This window comes from Meleagris gallopavo, chromosome 4 (genome assembly GCF_000146605.3).
Source record: "Meleagris gallopavo isolate NT-WF06-2002-E0010 breed Aviagen turkey brand Nicholas breeding stock chromosome 4, Turkey_5.1, whole genome shotgun sequence".
Lineage (NCBI taxonomy): Eukaryota > Metazoa > Chordata > Aves > Galliformes > Phasianidae > Meleagris > Meleagris gallopavo.
The window spans coordinates 2,858,086-2,880,702 of NC_015014.2; the positions used below are offsets into that span (position 1 = coordinate 2,858,086).

The 22,617-nt window shown below is 34.5% G+C and overlaps 1 protein-coding gene across 2 annotated transcripts in view; it reads right to left on the reverse strand.

The window, feature by feature from the left end:
• Nucleotides 1-2,420: 2,420 nt before the first annotated feature.
• The window catches only part of FSTL5 (follistatin like 5), a 218,517-nt gene continuing 198,320 nt past the window's right edge, over nucleotides 2,421-22,617 (reverse strand). For both annotated transcript variants that reach the window (XM_031553001.1, XM_031553000.1), the window contains 3 exons: nucleotides 21,550-21,657; nucleotides 19,915-20,039; nucleotides 2,421-4,954 (listed from right to left, as the gene is read on the reverse strand). In XM_031553001.1, the coding sequence (XP_031408861.1) occupies nucleotides 4,252-4,954; nucleotides 19,915-20,039; nucleotides 21,550-21,657 (936 nt within the window). In that variant the 3' untranslated portion in view covers nucleotides 2,421-4,251. The remainder of the gene's footprint in view (nucleotides 4,955-19,914; nucleotides 20,040-21,549; nucleotides 21,658-22,617) is intronic.

Sequence of the window (22,617 nt, forward strand, 5' to 3'; positions counted from 1 at the left end):
TCACAACCCTTTGGCTGTGTCCAGCCAGCCAATTCCTGATCCTCCGAACGATCCATCCTTCATATCCATACCTCTCTAATTTAGAGAGAAGGATGTGATCAGGGACCATGTCAAAGTCTTTGCAGAAGGTAGATGACATCCATCGCCTTTTTCCCATCCACCGAAGCCGTCACTCCATCATAGAAGGCCACCAGATTGGTCAGGCACGACCTGCCCTCTATGAAGCCATGTTGAATCACCTCTTTATCTTGTATGTGTCTTAACATAGCTTCCAGCAGGATCTGCTCCATGATCTTCCCAGGTAGAGAGGTGAGGCACACTGGTCTGCAGTTCCTCAGGTCTTTCTTTGTGCCTTTCTTAAAAATGGGAGTAATGTTATGTTACCCTTCTTCCAGTCACCAGGGACTTCACAGCAACAGTTTCTGTTTAAAGCAAACTGAGTATCTTTAGCTAACTCAGCAAAAATACATTTTTATCAATAAAACCTTTATAATTTGTAGAGATACTATTTTGCAAACTGCATTTAGCAATATTTGATTCCTTGCTGAAATTTTGATACCACATAGATGTAACAAAACTGCCGTTGAATAACACAAAGGAATACCATATTCAAACTCAGATGTTTTTTCATAGAAGTTGAATCTTTCCATGAAGAGTCACTATTTAAAATTGAAATCATACAGTAATACTTAAATATTCAGATGCTCTTTATCACTTTTCAAGACAGTCTTGATATAGTATGAGCAAGAAGCTCAGTAAAAAATCATATACTTTTAACCTTATTGATATAATTCATAACGATAGAATACTTTGAAATTTGGTTAATCAGTTTTGCTATTGAATTTCTTAAAGACATGCTGATAAAATGTATTTTTTATATTTGCAAAGATATTCATTTTGGACTTACGCACTCTACCTTAGCAAAGGAAATTCCTTAATCACAATCCCTGCTGAAGATCACTGTCGTATCCTTGCACTGTATTTTTCTCAAATTGATTAGCATGTAGAAACACAGGGGAAACTGGGCAGCTGTAACAGAACTTGGTTTCATCCATTTCGTCTCCATTATCTTCAACTTCTTTCCTTTAATGTTTTTCTGCAAGGAAATTCTAAATCTCAAAGGTTTATAACAGCTTGTGGAATAAAATGTAGGTGTTTTTTTTTCTTCCCTCTGCTTACAGCATCAATCAGAAAAGACAGGAATTTAAACTAACTTGCTACACCTGGGTTTGTTTTAAGAGAGATCTGAAATATTGAAGACAGTGTTTGATTTCTCATTTATCACTGGGGTCAGAAGAACTCCTGGACCACAGAAACCTATTTCAATTCTGTAACAAATGGGAAAGAAACAAACTACGGTCTTTGAGCTATTACACTGGAAAATCAAGAAACTGGCAGTTTTCTTTACCAAACTGCCTTAGCTAAACTCAGAGATATTCTTAGGGAGGCACTAGAGAAATTGATTTTAAACAAGAATTCTAAAGTGATTGGGAGAAATTGTATATTAGACAGATGCCTGTAATATTTTGACATCACAAAATCTGTTAGGAACATTAGTAGAGATTCTGGTCTCCTTTTTCTTAAAGTAACACATTTTATCTACATTTTAAAACTCTTCTGATTGTCCTAGGTTGTTAATACAAAAGAATAAGTCAATGCCAAAACTGACAACAGCTGTGGATTTTGAGATTGATTCTAAGGGATCATGCAACATGGTGGAAGGGAAGGGAAGGGAAGGGAAGGGAAGGGAAGGGAAGACTCCAGGCAGACCTTATAGCAGCCTTCTCAAACCTAAAAGGTAATTTATCAGGGAGTGTAATGATAGTGCAAGGTGTAATAGTTATAAACTAAAAGAAGGTGCCTAGATGTCTAGAAGTGTTCAAGGCTTTGAACAGCCTGGACTAGGAGAAGGTGTCCCTGCACGTGGCAGGGGTGGGGGGAAGGGTGGAACTTGCCAGACTTTAAGGTCTCTTCCAACTCAAACCATTCTGGGATTCTTTGATTCTATGAATGGAATTTTGGAATTTCATTATTGTAATGAGATCCAATTCTTATCTTTAATTGTTAATGCTTAAATAAAGAGAGGCCAAAGCACATATATATTCCAAGTAGATTAGTATACACCAAGTAGATTGGATAGGGAGCTATTTAGCTGTGCTGCTTGAGTGTCATGCTTCTTGGTTTAGGCTCATGTTTGTACAGCTTCTAGACTAAATGTCTTTGGCTTCAGGATCTAGGCATCAGAATACATATCTATCTACACTCTAATTACTTTGTGTCTACTTGATTAACTGATAAGCTTTTCTCTATAGCAGCCAAATAAAACTTCCAGTTAGTTAAATCCTTCTAGAAAATTTTCTTTCCATATTAGTATCATGTATTTACATATATTTGTTTTATACATGCAAAAGGCAGATTCACTTCCTTCTACCTTGCTTTCACATAAAATACATGTTAAATGCCACTCCATTGTGGCTACATTGGAGCATTCACCAAAATCAGAACCATTTAAAATTTATGGGGTTTATTCTTCTTTTATCAAGCATTTTCTACATACAGAACATTCACATGGTGTAAGGTACAGAAGAAAAATGCATGAGACAGACTACTGCAAATAAGTGAATAACGGACAGTTTACACGATTCTTGTTTGTTCACAATGGAGAAAGGTTGTTGAAAAGGAAAACAGATTCAGTAACTAGAAATGTAAGCAGACTCTTAATTTAGTTAAATCTACCTACCAGGAGATTTGCTCAAGCTAAAGAGAGATTTACTGTATCACAAAGGGCAGGATGCTAAATGTACACAAGATTACAATGCTAGAAAATTCCAGATTTCTAAATTTACACAATCTAAATCAGGGTAAAATTTTGTTTAAAAAAGTATTTTTTTTTTTATTTCCTTCTGAAAAAGGAGGTCAGTTTAAGAGCTTACAAGCACTCCTTAGCAAAAACATAATAAAAATAAAAACACTCCCAAACTTTTAAGTCATTGCTCTAAGTCTGGATAGTTGTTTCCTGCTGGCTTTCTTATCCTACTGACTATTGTTATTTTATTTCTGAGAATCTCATTTTTCCCATTTAGATGTTTACTTATCATTAAAATTAGAATTCTAAGTTAATAAACTGTAAAAAACAAAAACAAAAACAAACAAAGATTTAGTTGTTATAGTTGGTGGTGGGTTTTTTGCGTTTTTTTCACTAGTCCAATTGGATGCATGAAATAGAAAATATACTGAGTTATCCAAATGGTTTAATAAATATGCATCAATGGTATAATGAGTAAGCAAAAATATTATCTACTTGTTAACTTCAGTTCTCTGAGTTTCCAGCTTCCTAAAATGTATACTTTTTTAAAAAATACCAGTTTTCTTGTCAGTAAAAGTAAAGCTTTGTGTAGTCAGATACTCAGAATTTGGTTACTCTGAATAAGTAAATGCAGTGGTTCTCTGTAGTAGAACTCAGACTCCTTACTGATGGAAACCTGTGACAGCTGAAAAAACTAACATCTATTCTTTTTCTTAAACAAACAAACAAAAAAAAGAAAAAAACAGCAGAACAGCTTTCTCAAATAAGACTCGCCATAAAAATAAGCTTCTTGAATTGCACTGATCAGAAAACTGTGCACTGCAAATATAATTTCTGTTTTTTCTCTTTCTATGTCCCAAAGCTTGAGACAAAAATTTGATAGTAAATGTTTCTCTCAATCCTGTAGTCGTAATGGGAATAAGTTACACAATTTCTATGCTTTACCTCTCTTGTGAGACTTTCACTTCAAGGCACAAAAATATTAAACAGTGAACTGACAAAACAGGACATCCTATTTCAGTTTAAGGAACAAAAAGTTGTACATCTCTCATTTTGTGTCTGAAGCAAAGCAAACCAATATTTGAATCATATTCAATTCTTCCATTTACAAATGCAAAGTACCATGTTAAATTCCCTGAAGCCTTATGGTTTTTCCTATTTTCTTTAAAGTAATGCATGGTATTTGTCATCAATTTCAATATGTAGTAATTCCAGTCAACCAGTACAATCTTGGCTGATATTTAATAAGGCTACCATTAGCAAATAGCTGTTGCTTTAGTAACTTTTATGTGGAAATTGACTCAAATTGCATTCAAGTCAAAGAAATATCAGGCATAGAAGGGTTGAACAATTTCAAATGAAATTGGTGTAAATTTAAAGAATGCTATAATTTAAGTGCAACGTACTGTAAAACTATTAATTCAGCAAATATTCAACATAGATTCTTATGCTTCCCCAACCCAAATTACTGTGTTGCCTCTCTCAACTTCAGTGATTTCACAATTTAACTTATTGAGGCGTCCATCCAGGATAAACAGAGATTCCTTGGAAGGGGTCATGAGATACTGACCAAAAAGGCCACTGTCTTTTATAAGACGGTTCTTACTGTTCCAAGGCCATTCACCTGCCCTGACAGGCTCCTTAAGACTCTTCACCATCTTAACCTTTCCAGAGGAGAGCTCCACAAAGAGAACATCAGTTTGTGTACTGGAGCTACAGTAGATGTTGTATTGATGAGCTTCAGTGAACGATGGCTGAAAAGCTACATCAGATATGTGCAAATTTGTGTGAATGTCAAATGCATCTTGTATTTCTCCTCTCATTGTTATGATCTGGATCCTCATGAGACCCTTTGCATCATCAATACTGACAAGGTAGTGTCCATCTGGAGAGACGTGTGGTCTGCCTGTTACGTCGCCATTGTATCCAATCACAGAATCTGTAACACTATCCACTATAAGTTGTGGTAGAACAGCACCAGTGGTATCAGGTTTACAGTAGATAAAAAATAATCCTCCAAGATGTGTATAAGCCAGTGACTGAGGAATGCAATTATAATCCTTTAAACTAATTGTCTTGATGTACGACATAGTTTCAAGATCAATTTTCTGGAGCATAGGCTCATCTTTATGAAGAATAAATCCAAACCTGGAAGGAAAAGCACAAAGTCAAAGAAAGAGTTATTGTATGCATCATGTACAAATGTGGAAAGGCAATACAATAAAGTACACGAGTTAATACTTGCAGCAGTGTACAAATACATACTTTAGCTTCAGATGTTCCAGAGATGAAGCATTTTATATTATTTAATTTTTAGTGTTCTTGTAATTATATTTTAAATTGTGCCAAGAAAAACGTCTAAAAATTTCTCTTATTAATTGGTAGTTTTATTTCTATAGACATTAGGGGAAAAGTAAACATTACTCTGAATTTCTATTCAGTTAAAACTTTTACAAAAGCCAAGAGGAAGAAAAATATTAAATATCAATAGATAATACATCCCACAAGCTTTTATTCGCTTCACATTCTTCTTCAACTTTCTTGGGAACATCAGCTTTATCCAGAGCTCATTGTTATTCAGATAATTATCCTAATTTTTCTCATTCTAATTCAGCAGAAATGAATATCGTAAAAGGATTTAAGTTTATGCCTCCCAACTACCCAAGACCCACATTTGTTACATTTTTAAATGAATCTTTATACATTTCCATATATTCAAGGAATTCTCACTGAACATGAATAATATGATTAAACCTTAAAATTCTAGAGCTTAATGTTTATAACACTTTAAATATATACTATATGACTATTCTGTGTTAAGCTGTAAGTTCTGACTACACAATTTTTTGATTGTATGTATGCAAAAGCCAGTGCTCTAAATACTATAAAGTTAAGTCAAACTTTATTAGTCTTGTTTATAATCTAAGGACCGTTCACAGCACTCCTCTGAAACAGCTGTTTTCCTTTGGCACATTTCTTAACATTTTACTTTGAATCTTTGACCACTACAATGAAGCATTCTTGCTGCTGTTTGATGACAATTAATCTAAAAATACCTTTTGGATTCTATCCATATGAAGTACTATGAGAACCACAATGTTTCAACAACTGAGTTGCTGAAAATAGTACAAAATTTCACATTATACTTTGCAAGCCCAATATATTCAGTAATCTCCAATTAAGGAAAAAACACGCAGAAAGATTTTAGGGCGCTGCTCAATCAGTTCCTCAGACATAAGGTAGGTTTAATTATATTTGTTCTTCTTCTTACCAAACTCATACAATTTTCTGGAACATTTTTAATTTCAGCCCTACTTTCCAAAATCCTTGCATCCTGCTTCAATATCACTGGACCATAGTTCTGCAGAATAATTTCTTGATATTTTTTTTTTTGTTTTTTTCCTGGATGAGTATTAAATCAGGGCTAGCTATCACTGTTGGTTATTAATATTATTTTCTTATACTGTTAACACTCCAAAGAAATTTTTTTGTTCAACCTTTAAAAACTCACAATTTTAGAAACTGATATAACGTGGAAAACTTTAACCTAGAGGTAAGTACATTAAAAGATCAGCTATGCTAGCAGAATATTAATATGGTGAACTTAAGTAGAAGTTTTAACTTACAAAGCATTTTACAAATATCATGGTAAGTGAAGCAAGAAGCTGAGTGACTTCCCTATGGCTGTATCATGATCCACTGGCAAAGCCAGGTAATGATACAAGTTATTTAATGCCCAACACATTTTCCTTATTGATCATGATACAGGTTATCCAAAGCAGTGCAACTGAGATCTTAAGAGAGACAGATGGGAATAAGTGCAGATAACTAAAATACATCGTTTTTAGTAGATCATCATAGATCATGAAATCCTGCTTCAAAATTCACTTGACTGTGAACAGCAAGGATCAGTTGCAAATAAATTTTAGCCCACTGTCCAGTAACCTAATTGCTGCTTCTAACACCCATGTGCATCTGTCTGTACTGCCTTCTTTCCAGCATTATGAACATCTTGGCATACCAGTGCCAGATTGTTACTAGTACTTTTGTGGGAGGTGGATTGTGTTTTTGCAGTGGAAATTTTCAGTGCTTCTGGATGTAGTGTAGGATAAGTTATTTCTCACAAAGAAAACTACTGAATGGAGTAAAGTTGAGACTGGGGCATTCTGACCTTGGTAGAATTGGCACAGGCACTAGGTACGGTAATTATGTAGGGTAGGGGAAAACCTAGCACAGGACAGAACAAAAGTGTTAAGTTTTGGAAACATCGTCCTCCTGTCACCATAGAAAAACACAGAACATACCTAAAAACAATAGATTGATAACAGACATTGTATGGAAATGTATTGTAGCAACAGCGTTGGGAAGATTGCGAGCCTGAGATGCTTAACCCGTGAGTGCCAAAAGAGGTATTACCCACGTTAGACCCAATGAATGTAACGGAGTGGATTTCACTGACTAGGTGCACAATTTCTCCCTTGTCATTAGGGGGTCTGCACCTACTACTGCAATAATGAATAAACTGCTCTTCACAAAGATGTCTGCCTGATTAGAAATTTTTGATCTTGAGCGTGTTTATCGCACTTTCACTGTCAACTTGTCTTTTGTCTTTCTGATGAGGAGGCAATAGCAGCTGCACTAAAATAGTACTTCCCAGATTTGTCAAAAAATAGCACTGTAAGACACTAAGGCTCTATGGACCTCAGTAAGGCCTTTGACACAATCTTCCACAACCTTCTTTCCTCCAAATTGGAAGGATACGGATTTGATGAGTAGACTGTTTGATAGACAAGGTACGGATTATAAGATTGTACACAGAGAATGGTGGTCAATGGCTCAATGTCTGGATGGAAAACACGGTGAAAGGTGTCCCTCAGTAGTCAATACTGGGACGAACGACCTTTAATATCTTCAACAATGACACTGACAGAGGGATTGAGTTCACTATCAACAAGTTTGTAGATACACCGTGTAGTATGGTTGACACATATGAATGCCATCCAGAGATACCTAGACAGGCTCAAGCAGCAGGCCCAGGTGAACCTCATGAGATTCAACAAATCCAAGTGCAAGGTCTTGCACCTAGGTTGTGGCAATGCGCACTATCAGTACAAGCTTGGAGCACAACCCTGCCAAGAAGGTCTTGGGTGTACTGGTGGATGACAAGCTGGAAATGAGCCAGCAATGTGCCCTCACAACCCAGAAAGCAAACTGTATCCTGGGCTGCATCAAAAGAAGTGTGGCCAGTAGGTCCAGGGAGATGATCCTTCCCCTCTGTTCTTTGTTGGTGAGGCCTCACCTGGAGTACTGCACCCAGATGTGGAGTCCTCAGTGCAGGAGAGATGTGAACCTATTGTACGCGCCCAGAGGAGGGCCACAAAAAATGATCCCAGGGGTGGAATACCTCCACTGTGAGGACAGGTTGAGGGACCTAGAGCTGTGGAGAGAAGAAAACTCCAGGGAGACCTGATAGCGACCTTCCAGTATCTAAAGAGGGGCTATAAGAAAGAAGGGAACGGATTCTTCAGCAGGATCTGTGGTGATAAGACAAAGGGAAATGCTTTCAAACTAAAAGAGGGGAGATTTAGATTGGATATAAGAAAAAAGGTTGTTATGATAAGGATAATGAAGCATAGGAAGAGGCTGCCCAGAGAGGTGCTGAATGCCCCGTTCCTGGAGACATTCAAGGTGAGGCTGGACGGGGCTCTGAACACCTGATGTAGTTGCAGTATCTCTGTTCATAGCAGGGGAGTTGGATTAGATGACCTTTAGGGGTCCCTTCCAACTCAAAATATTCTGATTCCATGGATTCTAAAGGAAGCTTTGAAATACAAAGATCAGCTGGAATTGAAAAAAAAAAAGAAGGAAGGAAGGAAGGAACGAACGAAGGGAGGGAGAGAGGGAGGGAAGGCAGGAAGGAAGGCAGGCAGGAAGGAAGGAGGGAAGGAGGGAAGGAAACAACCCATATGTAATAAAATAGTATAATTTACCAGATTGTTAAACAATGAATTATCAATACTAAAGTGTTGCTTTCCAGTGGTGTCTATAATCCCAACTCAGTGGGGACATTTCACAAAACTGATATTAGTGGAGTTTTATTGAGAATTTAGTACAAACAGCAAGTGAATGAGCTGAGCTTCCACTATTCCAGTGTTTGGTTGTCATTTATCTTTTTGCTTCTTTCACTGAAAGTAAAGCCAGACTATTTTGACTGGGTAAAGAAGTTGGCACTAGAACTTTATGTTTCATTCTGTCTTGTGGCTAGCTGAATTCAACCCCCAAAGCTACCATAATCTAATAACTTTTCAGAAGCACTTAGTTTTCCAGAAAGATTAAAAAAATACAGCCACTCATAATCATGCAATGAAATTGTGCCTGTCGCCTTTGTGCTGTTAGCCTGTTTTTTATGACTAGGCTGTTGGGGAACAAGTGATACTTTAGAGTAACTTCACTTTTCCCAAATGATTTATAGATAGATGGCGGTGTGTTTAATGCAAAATTTCCGCTTATATAGATTGATATTCAGAAGTCTCCCGCTGTTCATTAAACCCTGATCAATATTTATGAGAATCTCAACCCTCATGTCTCTTCTATGCAGTGAAACCATACACAATATCTGACAGCATATAAAGGCATTTGTCAGAGTGCATATTGTGAACTTGTGCAGTTCAAGCCTTCAAGATATGAGAGCAAATCTTCACATTTCCAATTCTTTATTTTTACAGTTAATGCATGTGGGAAACTATAGCCTGTGGGCATAACACTCCAATTGGAGTATATACTAGATCTCAGAAATCTGAGATAGTTTCTTTCTTTACTTACTGTTTATGTATGAATAATAAAGATTTGAATACCAGACTTTCAACAATTTCCATCACATCAAAAATTTTCAATCACATCATGACGAACTGTCAAAAAAGAGAAATCTGAATAATTATGCTTAGCAATTCTGTAGCATTTTCCATCTGAGGAATGCATTGGGTTTGGCTGGGATGGAGTTAATTTTCCTTATAGCAGCTCAGATGGTGTCATGTTTTAGTTTTTCAACCAAAACAGTGTTGATGGAACACTGATGTTTTAGCTATTGCTGAACAGTGCTTATACAGCAGCAAGGCCTTTTCTATTTCTTCTTCCCCTCAACAAATAGGCGGAGGGTGGAAGAGTCTGGGACACAGCCAGGACAGCTATCTCCAGCTGACCCAAGACATTCTGTGCCATATAACATGCTCAGCAATAAAACTTACTGAACAGCCACTGCTTGAAAAACTGTCTGGGCACTGGTTTGTGGGTGGTGACTCATGCTTTTGGTTCACTCATTTTTTTTTATTCCTTCACTTATTAAATTGTCTTCATGGTGAACCATGAGTTTTCTCGCTTTCAGCTATCCCATTCTCTCCCTCATCTCAGTAAATAAAAGTGTGATGTGTGGTCGTTCAACTGCCAGCCAGGGTCAACCCACCACAAGCAGTCATTAGCTGTCTGTGAAAACTAACGAGCTTTGCAATACCAAGATGAAGGGAGATGGAGAGAAATAAATTATGTGACTTGTCCAGACTAACTGAATGGAGACAGGAAGAATATCCTAAAAGGTTTTAACTGCAAAATGCATTTTTTCAACAGTGAAGTCTACATGAATGAGTGCCCTGTTTTCCTGTTTTTGGAGGCATTGGGGGCAGGTGTGAGGAAGCAACAACAAAACTACCCTCATAATTAAGAGTGGAATAATTACAATGAATAAAGTTAATAGCACATTATAAATGATTGAAGAATCACAGATTTGTAAGCAATGTAAGGGACCTCTGGAGATCATTTAGTCCAACCCCACTGATAAAGCAAGTTCCCTATAACAGATCACACAGGAAAGTGTCCAGAAGGGTCTTGAATATCTCCAGAGAAGGCAATTCCATGGCCTCTCTGAGCAGACCATTCCAGTGCTGTGTCACCCTGAAAGAAAATATGTTTTTTCTGTTTTCTTCTTTTTATTTAGATTTTTTTACTTTTTAATCTCTAAAGGATAAATTTCAGTGTTCTGAAACATAAAATATCAGAAAAATTAAAAATTGACATGGAATGTATTCACTTCCTTAAATAGTAGTGACATTTGTGTTTAGTAGAAAAATATGCGGAGTAGACAAATGAGTTCATTTATTTTAATGCTATAGCTAGAAAAAAAGTCTTGACACTCAATTACTAGAATGTAATTTAATAATGGAATTCAGTATTCAGATTTAGGTAATTGTAAGCCAATATGTAATGCAAAAGCAGGGAGCAGTTAACTTTAACAAACAAACAATCAACTACTTTGTTCATCAGCTCTCATGAAAATATTTATGCTTAATCCTAAGGGGAGGCAGCATGCTTAGACTTCCATCTAGCATGGCAGTGACACAATTTTGTGTATTCTGATAGATTTCAACTAATACACCTTAAAAAAAAGGTGATTCAGACTAAGCACATTTGCAAAATGATTACAGTGCCACAGTGGCCAGTGAAATTTAGAATTATAGCTTTTTTATAATCTGGTCTTTTCATCAGTTTATTAAAAAAATGATATACGAACTAAGAAAATCTAAGTGACAAAACCAATACGTGACAGGGTGCAGGATAATACTGAGACCATTAGCTATAGAATTAGGGAAGAGGTAATCTTTTTTTTAAGGGGAAGTTCTAGTCAAATAAAGTATGAATTAATAGTGGAATAGATATTCCATACAAAGTTCCAAAATCATGTGAATTCTGACATCACCTCTTCAAAACAGCTTTTTTGCAAGGTGCCGTTTTTTCCAACTTTCATATTGCACATGAAAGATTCCATCTCCTATACCCAAAGAATAGCTGAGCAAGAAGCTAGCGTGGAGCTGTCAACAAGAAGTAAACTCACAACTTAGTTTCCCAAATGTTGTTGTTTTCTTCCTTTAGACAAACCACATGCATTATTTATGAGCGCAGCTGTATTCATCGTGAAACAGGAAATGTCTAAACACTGGTTAAAAAGTAATGACAACACAAGGAAAGCCTGAGGAAAATACTGCTAGAAATGAGATTATTATTATTGTTGTTTCTGAATACTTTAACATAAAAATGTATCTATGGTTGAGCTCAGAAAAATTGATAGAGTGGAAAATTATGTAAACACTAATATCCTCTTTCTTTTTGTTTCTGGCCCTACATCCACAGATTACTTCCCTTAAGTCAATAGCCATTTTGTGAAAAGATCTGAGATCAAACACCTAAGTAATGTTCTCAGAACAGAAAGCAAGTAAAAGGCAAAGAGAACTAGATGAACTACAGTGAAAATTATTTGTACCAAGAAGGAAAAAACAGTACTTTGATACAAAGTAGAAGTTTTGTTCTGTTCAAGTAGAAGTTGAGTTCTGTTCAACTCAATTCAATAAAATAAGAAACATTATACACTTTACCTCAAGTGAATAACACTGATGTTTAAAACCATTCTAAATTCTACTCATTAGGGACCATTACTCAAAACTTATGCAAAAAAAAATATATATATATATATCAATATAGAATCAATATAGTCCTGCTTCTACAAATCTGGATCAAATTTGCCCCAAGAAAATGCCATTATCTGCTCATGAGCAGTCTGTTAGATGATTATGATAGGAATATGGTAGACTCTGATTCTATAAAGGTCTGACCTGGCAATGTGGGAAAGTACTATTTAAACAAAATTCTGAAATAAAAATGTGTTAAATATCAAACCTCTTTTTTCTCTGATGAAATTATGAGCAAATTATCCACTGTAGTTCTGAAGAAGACATCAGCAAGAAAATAAAATTATTCAACACTACCATCACTTTTCTTTATTAAAATTATTCCTCACTTTATATGCATAAATATAGATGATTCTCAGGAAGATTGTTTTTACTGATTTTTTTTTTTATTTTTTATTTTTTATTTTTTACTTCATAGAGGCCTTGCATTCATACCACTGAAATCATCACAAAGTTAATTTTTCTCTCTTTGCAATAAATCTTTCAAATAAGTTTTAATATACATGATTTTTATTCTCATTTTCTATATAACTTCTGTGCTATATTGCACAAATAAAATACTTATCTCTAAATATTTTATCCATAAATTTAGATTCAGATTAGACCATTAGAAATCAGAAAGACTTCCAAAATGAAAACTATCAGCACTGCAAGGGCACACATCTTCCCTTCAGGACTTAGAAAATGATTGTTTCCAGAATAGTTCATTGATGACAAGCTGCTGAGAAAACATATTTAATTTCTGCAGCTCAGAAATGGTTGTTTGGATTTTGTCTGTTGGCTGTTGCTCATTGGCATAAAAGTTGTTTTACTTTTGGGTATTGCAACAATTTTTGACCTTAGAACTTTGCTTCCCTAATCTTGTTCCAGTTGTTCATTACGACTTTAGGCTTCGTATTTCTGTTTTGCAGCTGAATAGGCTCCCCCCTGTACCTGTACATAACTGTGTTAAGCACAGAGAATCTTCCTATCACAGTAAATGAAATATTTAAGATCCTGTCCGAAAAAGTTATAAATAATACTTTCAGCCGTAACATGTGACTATGATAATGTACCTTTGAAATCTTAACATAGTAGTTCTAAGGAACAGAAATGAGAAGATAGCAGAGTCAGAATAAGAAAATTAAAAACAGAACAAAAGGCTGTGAGGTCACCCTGATGGAAAATGAGCAATTTTTGCCTATAAAAACATCATCACTTTCATTTTTATTAAATGAATGAAAAGGTCAGTTCAGATATAGAATAAAATTTAATGGCAGGTCTCTTATACTACTTTTTTTTTTTTTTCCCTATTCCAGTTTTAGATTGTACCTGCAGAGCATTTAAACCGTATCTCACTAGAGATCTATAGAAGTGAAATGGAGTGTATATTGAAGAGTATTTCCAAACAACCTATATCAGGGAACTATTAAGAAATTTCTCCTCCTGCTATGCTGGATTCTTCAGACAGTTTTTCAGGCCTCACTGGAAGGCTTCATTTTTTTTAACATGGCCCAAACAGTCTGGGATTTTGAATCATGTATACACCATTTCACAGTGTAAGAACTGTCCTGGTATTTCAGGGTAATGATGATGCTGGAGTCCATGAATTGTCTGAAGCTTCTGTTACACCAGATGTATATGAAGTACATTTTCACTATTGCAAATTGATTACAGTATTCGCAAGAAAATAATCCAGGACATTTTATGACAAAGAAAGTATATTTTTAGAATTCAGGAATATATGAAATTATTTGTGCTTTAACTGAACTAAAATCTCAGGAATAAAAAGAAAGGAAAAAAAATTAAAAAAGAAAAAAAAAGCATATAAAAAACAAATGTGTTTTTTCCTTGTATATTTTAGAAAAAGCGAGCAAGCAATTTAACAACAACAAAAAATCACTTCATTGCATAAAGAATGAAAGTCAAGGAAAGAGCCAGCTACACTGACACAGTGAACAAAAGACATTCTTAAAGATAGCCTTGAATGTCAGTACAAGGAATGATAGAATTAAGATCTGGCACACCAAAAAACACAGTAACAGCATGGTGGGCAGATGTCATAGAGAATGCACAGCAAAAATTATACATGCCAAAATAAATAGTCAGTTCTTGTAGAAAATGAATAATGAGGTAGAGATAAGGAATTTAAAGGTGATAAATTATTTATGTCAAAACATTCCCCAAAGATCTTCATTTTCAAAACGAAGCTCACCTACTGATATCAGGGGACATAACAACATTGAGAACAACAACAAACAGTAACCTTTACAACTTCTTTCTTCGGCCCCATATCTTCTCTCTCTCTTCTTTTTTTTTTTTCCCCCACACTAATGACCCAAATTAAAAAAGAATATTAGACTAGACTAAAAAATAGCAGATATTTTAAAAATGTGAGTGATTTTTTTGGCACATAAAAGCATAAGAGATGAATTTCTATTGCAAATGTAAGATCAGCACAGGAAGAACTGAGGCACGTTGTGACAAAGTTGCTGTGTTAAATTATTAATGTTTAGGGGTATTTTTTTTTGTTGTTGTTATCATTGCTGTTAAGATGGAAGTTAGAATACTTTATCTATAAGGAAATACTGCTTGTTGACACTTGGGAACACATGGAATGAACACAGTCAAAACACAGTCTATCACTGCAGATTTTGAAGTTTTCTTTGATTCATATAAATACATAACCATCTCAACTTTACTAAATATTAGAATATATAATTTATCATAATATCAAATAGAAAAGAATGTCCTGAATAATTTTTTTTCTAAATTCTCAAAAATAGGAATATACAAATAAAAATTTGCAAACGAATTTTCACTATTCCACAGTCACGATTGAAAATACAAAATTATAAGGGCTGCTATGAAGAAAAATAAACTTCATAGCAGGCATACATGGCATGATGTATGACAATTTTAAAATAATTGAGTTTTGGAAGTTAATCAGTAAACATACAAAATCTTTTTTAATTCCATAATTTTAAGATCATCTCAAGGTTAAATTAACCCTTATAGATAGATTTATTTGGAATAACAATGAGGATTTAAAGTAAAACATAAGGAATTTCCTTTCTGTTGCCAATAGTAGCTGAGCAACTTTCTGAACTGAATCTCTCCATCTGTATGTCCTCCCTAATATCTTTAGAACAAAGATGCTGCAAAATTTACTATGTAAAGCAGAAGGATGCAGAAAAAGAGTTCTTGCTGTCTTATCTCCTTCTTCCTGAGAAGTTCCTGTGAGCTTATTCTTCAAAAAGAACAAACATAAGGACCAAAACAGACCTTCTTTACGTGGGGGAATACAGAGAGGGAAGGAATGGCTACAAGTTTCCCATTTAACACCATCATCACAAAGACAGTCAATAGAGATGGGAGATGGTACAGCGTGAGCCCCTAAACCTGTTTGTGTGCATTGCTACCATGGAGGATTTACTGAATGATTCTGCAGTTATCATTAAACATTGCAGTTAATTGCTACATCTTTGCTGATTGCCCTGGTGCTACTGAGCTTCTTTCTCCAAATCCTCAAGCTTTCAAGTTTTCTCCCCTGTAGAAGTACCTATATTTATAGCTTAATGACTAAGAGCAGTTTGCAAACTCTCTATTCCTGTGAAATATATCTTCTTAATTTAATTTCTAAAATATTAAATTATCTTGCATCTTTGAGCTAAATTACATTCTCTGCATAAATATTCAACCTTTTTTTTTTTTTTTGACTTGTGAAACATTTGAATAGGAAGTCCTTTCTGATTACACCAGACTTTTGAAATAATATTTTCATAAAAATATTGAAAATTCTCTCACAGTCCTTCAGCTATTTCACATCTCTGTAGAGGTTTAAATTCTGGAATTAAATGTGAATTTCTCCATCCAAACTTATAAATGTATTGAGTCACCACCCCACAAGGGTATTTAAATTTCACATTGGCATCATACTCCAATTACCTCTTAAAGAAAAGCTTAGTTTCTGGAATGTGTTGTACAAATGAATAAGTATAATTTTAGAAAGACTGCTTCCCTTATTATCCTACGTAACAGAGAAATAAGAGAGAAAAATTCAAACTGAGAACATTCAGATCCTGAGCCATCTCACCAGTGAGTTGATTGTTCACTCTTCTACTTGTTAAGTCAGATAACTGTATTGCATTTAAAATACTTGCTAAAAGATTAAACGATCTAAAAAGTTAGAGTGACTCTATTACAGTGAGTTCATTTAATATTGCTTTTGAAACATTTTACAGCAGTGTAATGATAGACCTTAATTTATTCCAATTATCTTTTGTTCACTTCAATTTATGAACAGTGAAGCTGAAATAATCAGCACTTTTGCTCCTTAGGCTTCTAATAATATATTTTCATGAGTATTGTACAAGTCATCTTTTTACAGCCATCCCACATACTAATTGCAAACGTCTATTTTTATGATAAGAAATGGGTGTTAGCAGACAACTAGGGACAAGATCATTGGTTGCATTGCACTGCTTTGGCACAAAGAGTACTTCAATGATTAAAATTTTGTTCTCAGTAAACGAATAAGGCAAACTAGGAAAAAAATAAAATATGTATTCTCGATTTCTAAACGGTTCATCTACAGCAGGAATAAGATTTGCATATATATCCCCCAGAAAAGATCTTGGGACTTGTATCATCTACTGCAGATTAACAGATTCCACTCTTTCCACTTTTGTAGCCACAATATCTGACTACTTTTCAACACAACTGAGTGGGAAGTTGGGAATTTTTTCAAGCAGTGTGCATTTGAAAACACGGACATGAAAAATAGCAAGCTTTACATTCATTCATTCTTATGGTGTAATTTTTCATAAACTGGTTGTGAGTTCAATGTCAGAGGCAAAACAAAGCAGATGAAGACGGTAGGACAGGTTGTAATAGTCTATGTTTACATAAGCAAATGTAATGAAATTATAAATGTAAATTAGAAATTTAAATGCAAATTATAAATTTGAATATAAATTTCTCCCCTTTGAAATCTTCAGACTTCCAACAGCTGAACAAACTCCTTTCAGTTTTCTTCTTATTATTCATTATTGGCTTGTACCATAGCCTCCTTTACTGATTTACCAAGATTTTTGGTTCATTTTTAGTGGCTGGAATAAGAAATTCAAGAAAAGCTTTGGGAAACTGATTGTCTGTAAGCAAAAGTTTGCATTTTATTAGTTTTGTGAGAAAGAGAAGGATTTCTATGCCCCTCATTAACACTACAGAGCACCCTCTAAGAGTCAGCACATGAACTACTCCTAGTCGAAAAAATATATATATTTAATTCTAGAATTAAGCAATCTATATTTTTAAAGCCATATCACTGGGTGCCAAGCTATTCTATTTGCAGTTGAGATTCTGAATAAACAGGAATTTGCCATCTGAGAACATCAGTAGGGTGGTTATTAGGGAGGTTAATGGTAACTTTGTTGGTTTTACTGAAACTAGTATTATGTGTTGTTTGTTTTATGTATCAACAGTTACCTATTGCAAAAAAAATTATAGCCAAAAACTGGCTTGATTTCTAATGGTGTTTGCTCAAAACTATTTCTCCCTTATCTCAGCAGTGAAAGGAAAGTTTGACTGGATCCTAAAACAAAGGAGACATTGCTCATACTATCACTCCTCCCCTCAGCTAAGAGGATACAGAATCTATCACCATGGCTCTTCAGCTAAAGGTAGCTGTGACTCAGCACACACAGATGAAAGCAACTAATTGACCTACTCAGACAGAATACCAATTGCCAAAACGATTTCTTCACTGTCTTTGGACTAGGCCTATTTTTCCTGGTACCTTCCCCTAAATAATATTTACCCCTATTGATGTCTGTCGTAATTACATGAAAATTAATGTGTCTAAATATCAGTTTTGTTTTACTAATCCTTTTATACTGCATATTACTGTGTATATAGCAAGAATACTTATGATAGAATACATATAATGAAATATTACTGTTATGATAGAACATGTATCTCATAAATAAACGTATTTGCCTATAGCATATAGAATTGTTCAATTAAACAAAACAATCATTTTTAATAATTCAAGATCATTTTTTTCCCTAGCTGCCATGTCTTTGACTCTCAAAGACTTGCATACATTAATATAACTTTAATTAAATTCACTTAACATTATGTAAAAGTGTCCAACAGGAAGTTGTCAAAGGAGACACTGGAATGATTTTCACTGTAGATGCCTACTCGCCTCAACTGTCAATGCAAATCTCAAATGTCAGTGGCAATGGGTAAAGAATCCGTTGGGAGCTATGCAAGTAGGAATCACCAGCTGTATGTTCCTTTCATGATAAAACTCCACAACTTTGTCTTCCCCAGGGCAACGATATAATAATAAACATCAAATTTAAATAGTAAGAAGGCTAGTCAACCCAGCACTTGGTAATTTATGAAGCAGTAGGTTGTGTTCCCTCAAACCATGCTGCTACAAATATAGCAGGGTGGGTTTTCTATGGTTAAGAGTAGGGGCTGCAGATTAGTTCAGGGACACAATATGCATTTGTCTATTCAGTTAAAGCAATGTAGTAGTAATGGCACTTAAAGTCACTTTCTATTCAGTCATATAAATTTACACATTCCTTTTTAAATTGCACATGGCTGATTGCCAATTCCTTGTTAGCTAACTTCTGCAGAAAGTTAAAAATATTCTCTTTCATCAGCAACCTCTTTAGGAGAAACAGAATGGCTTTTTTGGATACAGAAAAATAGATCAATTACAGATAAATATTCCTAGATTCTGGAATCAGTTGTAGAATTACCTTAAATTTCAGGTTTTTACTTTTAAAGGACTACTAGTCACTGAAATAACTAACTGTATCTTTACAGTTGGAGACACACATTTACACATGACTTGAGATTTTAGCTAAATATGCATGATGCTTTCTTATAACTATAGAAAAAGTGAGATCATCCTAATAAGTGTTTCTATAGAAAGTTGAACTTGAAAAGGTGGGATAAACAAATGTTAATTATTTGAAGAGGCCTTTTGAACCGAAATAGGTCTGTGCCACATTGCAAAGAACCTAACAGTTCAAAACATACAGAGTGCTAATGAACATCAAGGCAAGATTCAGATGTACAGATGGCAGAATTTTTCTATGCTAACCAGTAGAAAAGTTACGGAAAACATTTCAAATGAAAATGAAATTATCAAAAGAATAAATTGAATACAAGATGCATTTAATGCAATATAGCAAGAAGTATATACAGCAAACACTTTCAGCAGTAGAAGACGTTGGTATCATTTCCAAAATAAGATCTGTGCTCCTAACTTAGAGAGCTATCGGTGTTATGGTTATTAATTCCTCAAGTATACCTCAGATGGTATTACATCTTAACTTTAGTATGTAGAGCAAGGGATTTTTTGAACTTTCAGTAAGATAAGGAAAAAAAAATAGATTACTTCAATAAATGTGTTTATTCTGATAATTTAAAGAGCTTCCATTTAACCTATTAGTATCGTATATGAAAAAGGGTCTTCCAAAGCAATACTGAAGGTGCATGGTCTAATATTTTCAAGATTGTTTTTACATTATATTTTTTTTTGGAGACAGCGTTACAGTTCATCTGAAAGTTAAATAAAACTCAGCCAAAACTTACCTTATATGAGTAATGATGAGGGTTGTAGCAGGAATGAAAAAGTCATCCACTCTGTCAAACTGCTTTCCCACTGGCTGAGTATGGATTGTGTGATGAGAAACACTCCCACTGGCTTGTGTTATCACCTACATAAAGTATCATTATTATAAACTATAGAAATATTCCTTCAAAGTTTAATCTATATCTAAATAGAATCATAGAATATTGCCTCTTTATTCCACTTCTTGTTTTATTCTTCAGCCATGAGAAGGAGTGCAAAAGACAGTGAATAAAGCTGATCAGCATTACAGATTTCATAGAATTGTTGCATGCTAGACAAGCTATTCTTCATGCATTACTTTTTTTTCCTCTTTTTTTTTCTTTTTCTTTTTTTAACCACATTTATTCATTTACATTCTATAGCAGCCTTTAGTGCACACCAAGATTTTTGTCTTTTTTCATACTCAACACTAGAGTGGGAATAAGTTTCTTAAGCACTTCAGCCCAAGTGAAAAGATAAAATGTTATCAACTGATCCACAGGAAGCTATGGCTACATATGATCCTAAGTCTTCTCAAGCATAAAGAAATCCAACATAGCATATATTGAATATATTGAATTGGTTGCAGTTTACGCATACCTTGAGTTGTTACGAATAAATTTTCTTTGAATACTCAAATCCTGAATGTCATCTGAGGTAGAATTTTATGGGTGAGTAAAAGACAATTTTATATTAATAGCTGCTATGATGTTCATTTTTGTGCATTTAAGACTGGATTTTAAAAAAAGGAGTTGATCATGCCTAATTCAAGGAAAAACAAGATTGAAAATGAATGCTTGCTCTAAGACAGGATATATCTGATTCAATTATTAGTCATTTTTTTGGGAGGAGTGACAACCAAACTCTCACAAATTACTTTACTCACAGTCACTAGGAGTATAAAAATCATTTTCAAACACTACTCATTTTTCTGTTTGAGCTCTATGTTTGTTTTTTTTTTCTTTTTTCTTATGCATTTAAAAGACAAATAAGGACTTCACTGACTTCTAAAGAAAAGGAAAATAAGTTGAAATAAAAAGTAATTTTGAAATTATAACACAAAGAGTATCACTGTATTCTCATGGGATTACTTTAAATTAGAAGAAAGGAGAGAAAAGCAGGAGTGAAGTACAGCTGCTTGAAATGTTTCTTTGGTGACTGTCCTTAGGCTTGCTGCTGCTGAGAAGGCATGGGAAAAATAAGGATTCTTATTATTTTATATCTGAAAAAAAAAGTCCCAAACTCAAAGCAATTAACAATAAACAATGTTGGAACTCTTAGCTTGTCAACTCCAGAACATCGACATAATTTTAGTGAAATATGAATATATGCCTAAAATCCATGGTATCCTCTGATTAGGAGCAAAATCATTATAAGCAGCATATCTGTTCTCAGAAGATTGGCAGACTAGAAAAACATGCCATTGTTTTCAGCTGTACTCTATAACCCTCCATCGAATCAGCATTTACATTTCTAACTAAAAGTATAAAAAATCTCTTAACATTTTCCTAGCAAGTTCAGTTGTTTCAGGTTTCCTGAAAACATTTTCCTACCTACATAAATATTCAATTTATTTAAATTTCCCAGCATATAATCGGTCTGATCAATATACTCACTTGCAAAGTTGGTGAATTCTTTTCCATGTTTCCCCAGCTCTGCACCCAGACTTGATCATGTGATTTATCATAGTGTAGCTTCACTGGAACAGGATCTGTACTTACTGCCTGCGAGTATAATAAAATGAAAAATCCTTACTCTTGATCACATGTTGAAAAGAAAAACAACAGATGACTATGACTAGACACACATATCCCGATGTTTTCAGATTATACTTAAAAATTACATTGTCAGATGCTGAAAAAGACCTCTGATTAATTCAAAGTCACTGAATTGCTGAAACAGTGATTTTTATTCATTATGTGTTATAAAATTTGGCATCAAAAACATGTTATATTGAGGCTATCAGGAAACTGAAAAAAAATATATGTTTTAAATCAAAACAAAAAATGTTAACCTTCCTTTCCCTACATTCTCTCATTCCAAACATATCAATTTAAAATCTAAAAAATACTGGAAAACAACTAAAAAAGGAAGAATATTCTCAAGCCATATACTAAAGTCAATGCAAGGTATTCCTCTACAGCCCTGCCCAAACAATGTTATTGCACTGTTTTTAACTGGATATATTCTCTTCAAGTTGGCAATATTATTAAATACATAAATGTTTTCCTTACAATTTCTACTTTTGGCAGAAGTGATCAGTACCAAGATGTTTCCCTCCCTGAGTTCTGTATCCAAAGACTACAGACTTTTTAGGTGTTTAAGGTTTACACTTTATTTATTAGGAGAAGCACTGAAGATTCCAGAGATATGAAAAGGGAGGACAGAATATTTCAGTAAGAAACATTCTGCATGAAGCAAACAATTGTAGGGATTACTTTTCTATCTTCATCATTAAGGCAGCAAAAATAAGTGGAAATTGCTTTTTACTCTCACCATTATGGAGCTGTAAAGCACAGCTTGTTTATCAGTTTGTCAAGGAGAATACCAGCTGGCTAATTAAGTGAAGGTAATTTAAAGTAATGATGTAGATCCTCAAGATAATGCTCTAATGGCTGGCTGAGGCTGTTGATGATACTTAACTGTACTCCTGAGGTGTTGCAAGCCACAGATTCATCTGGAAA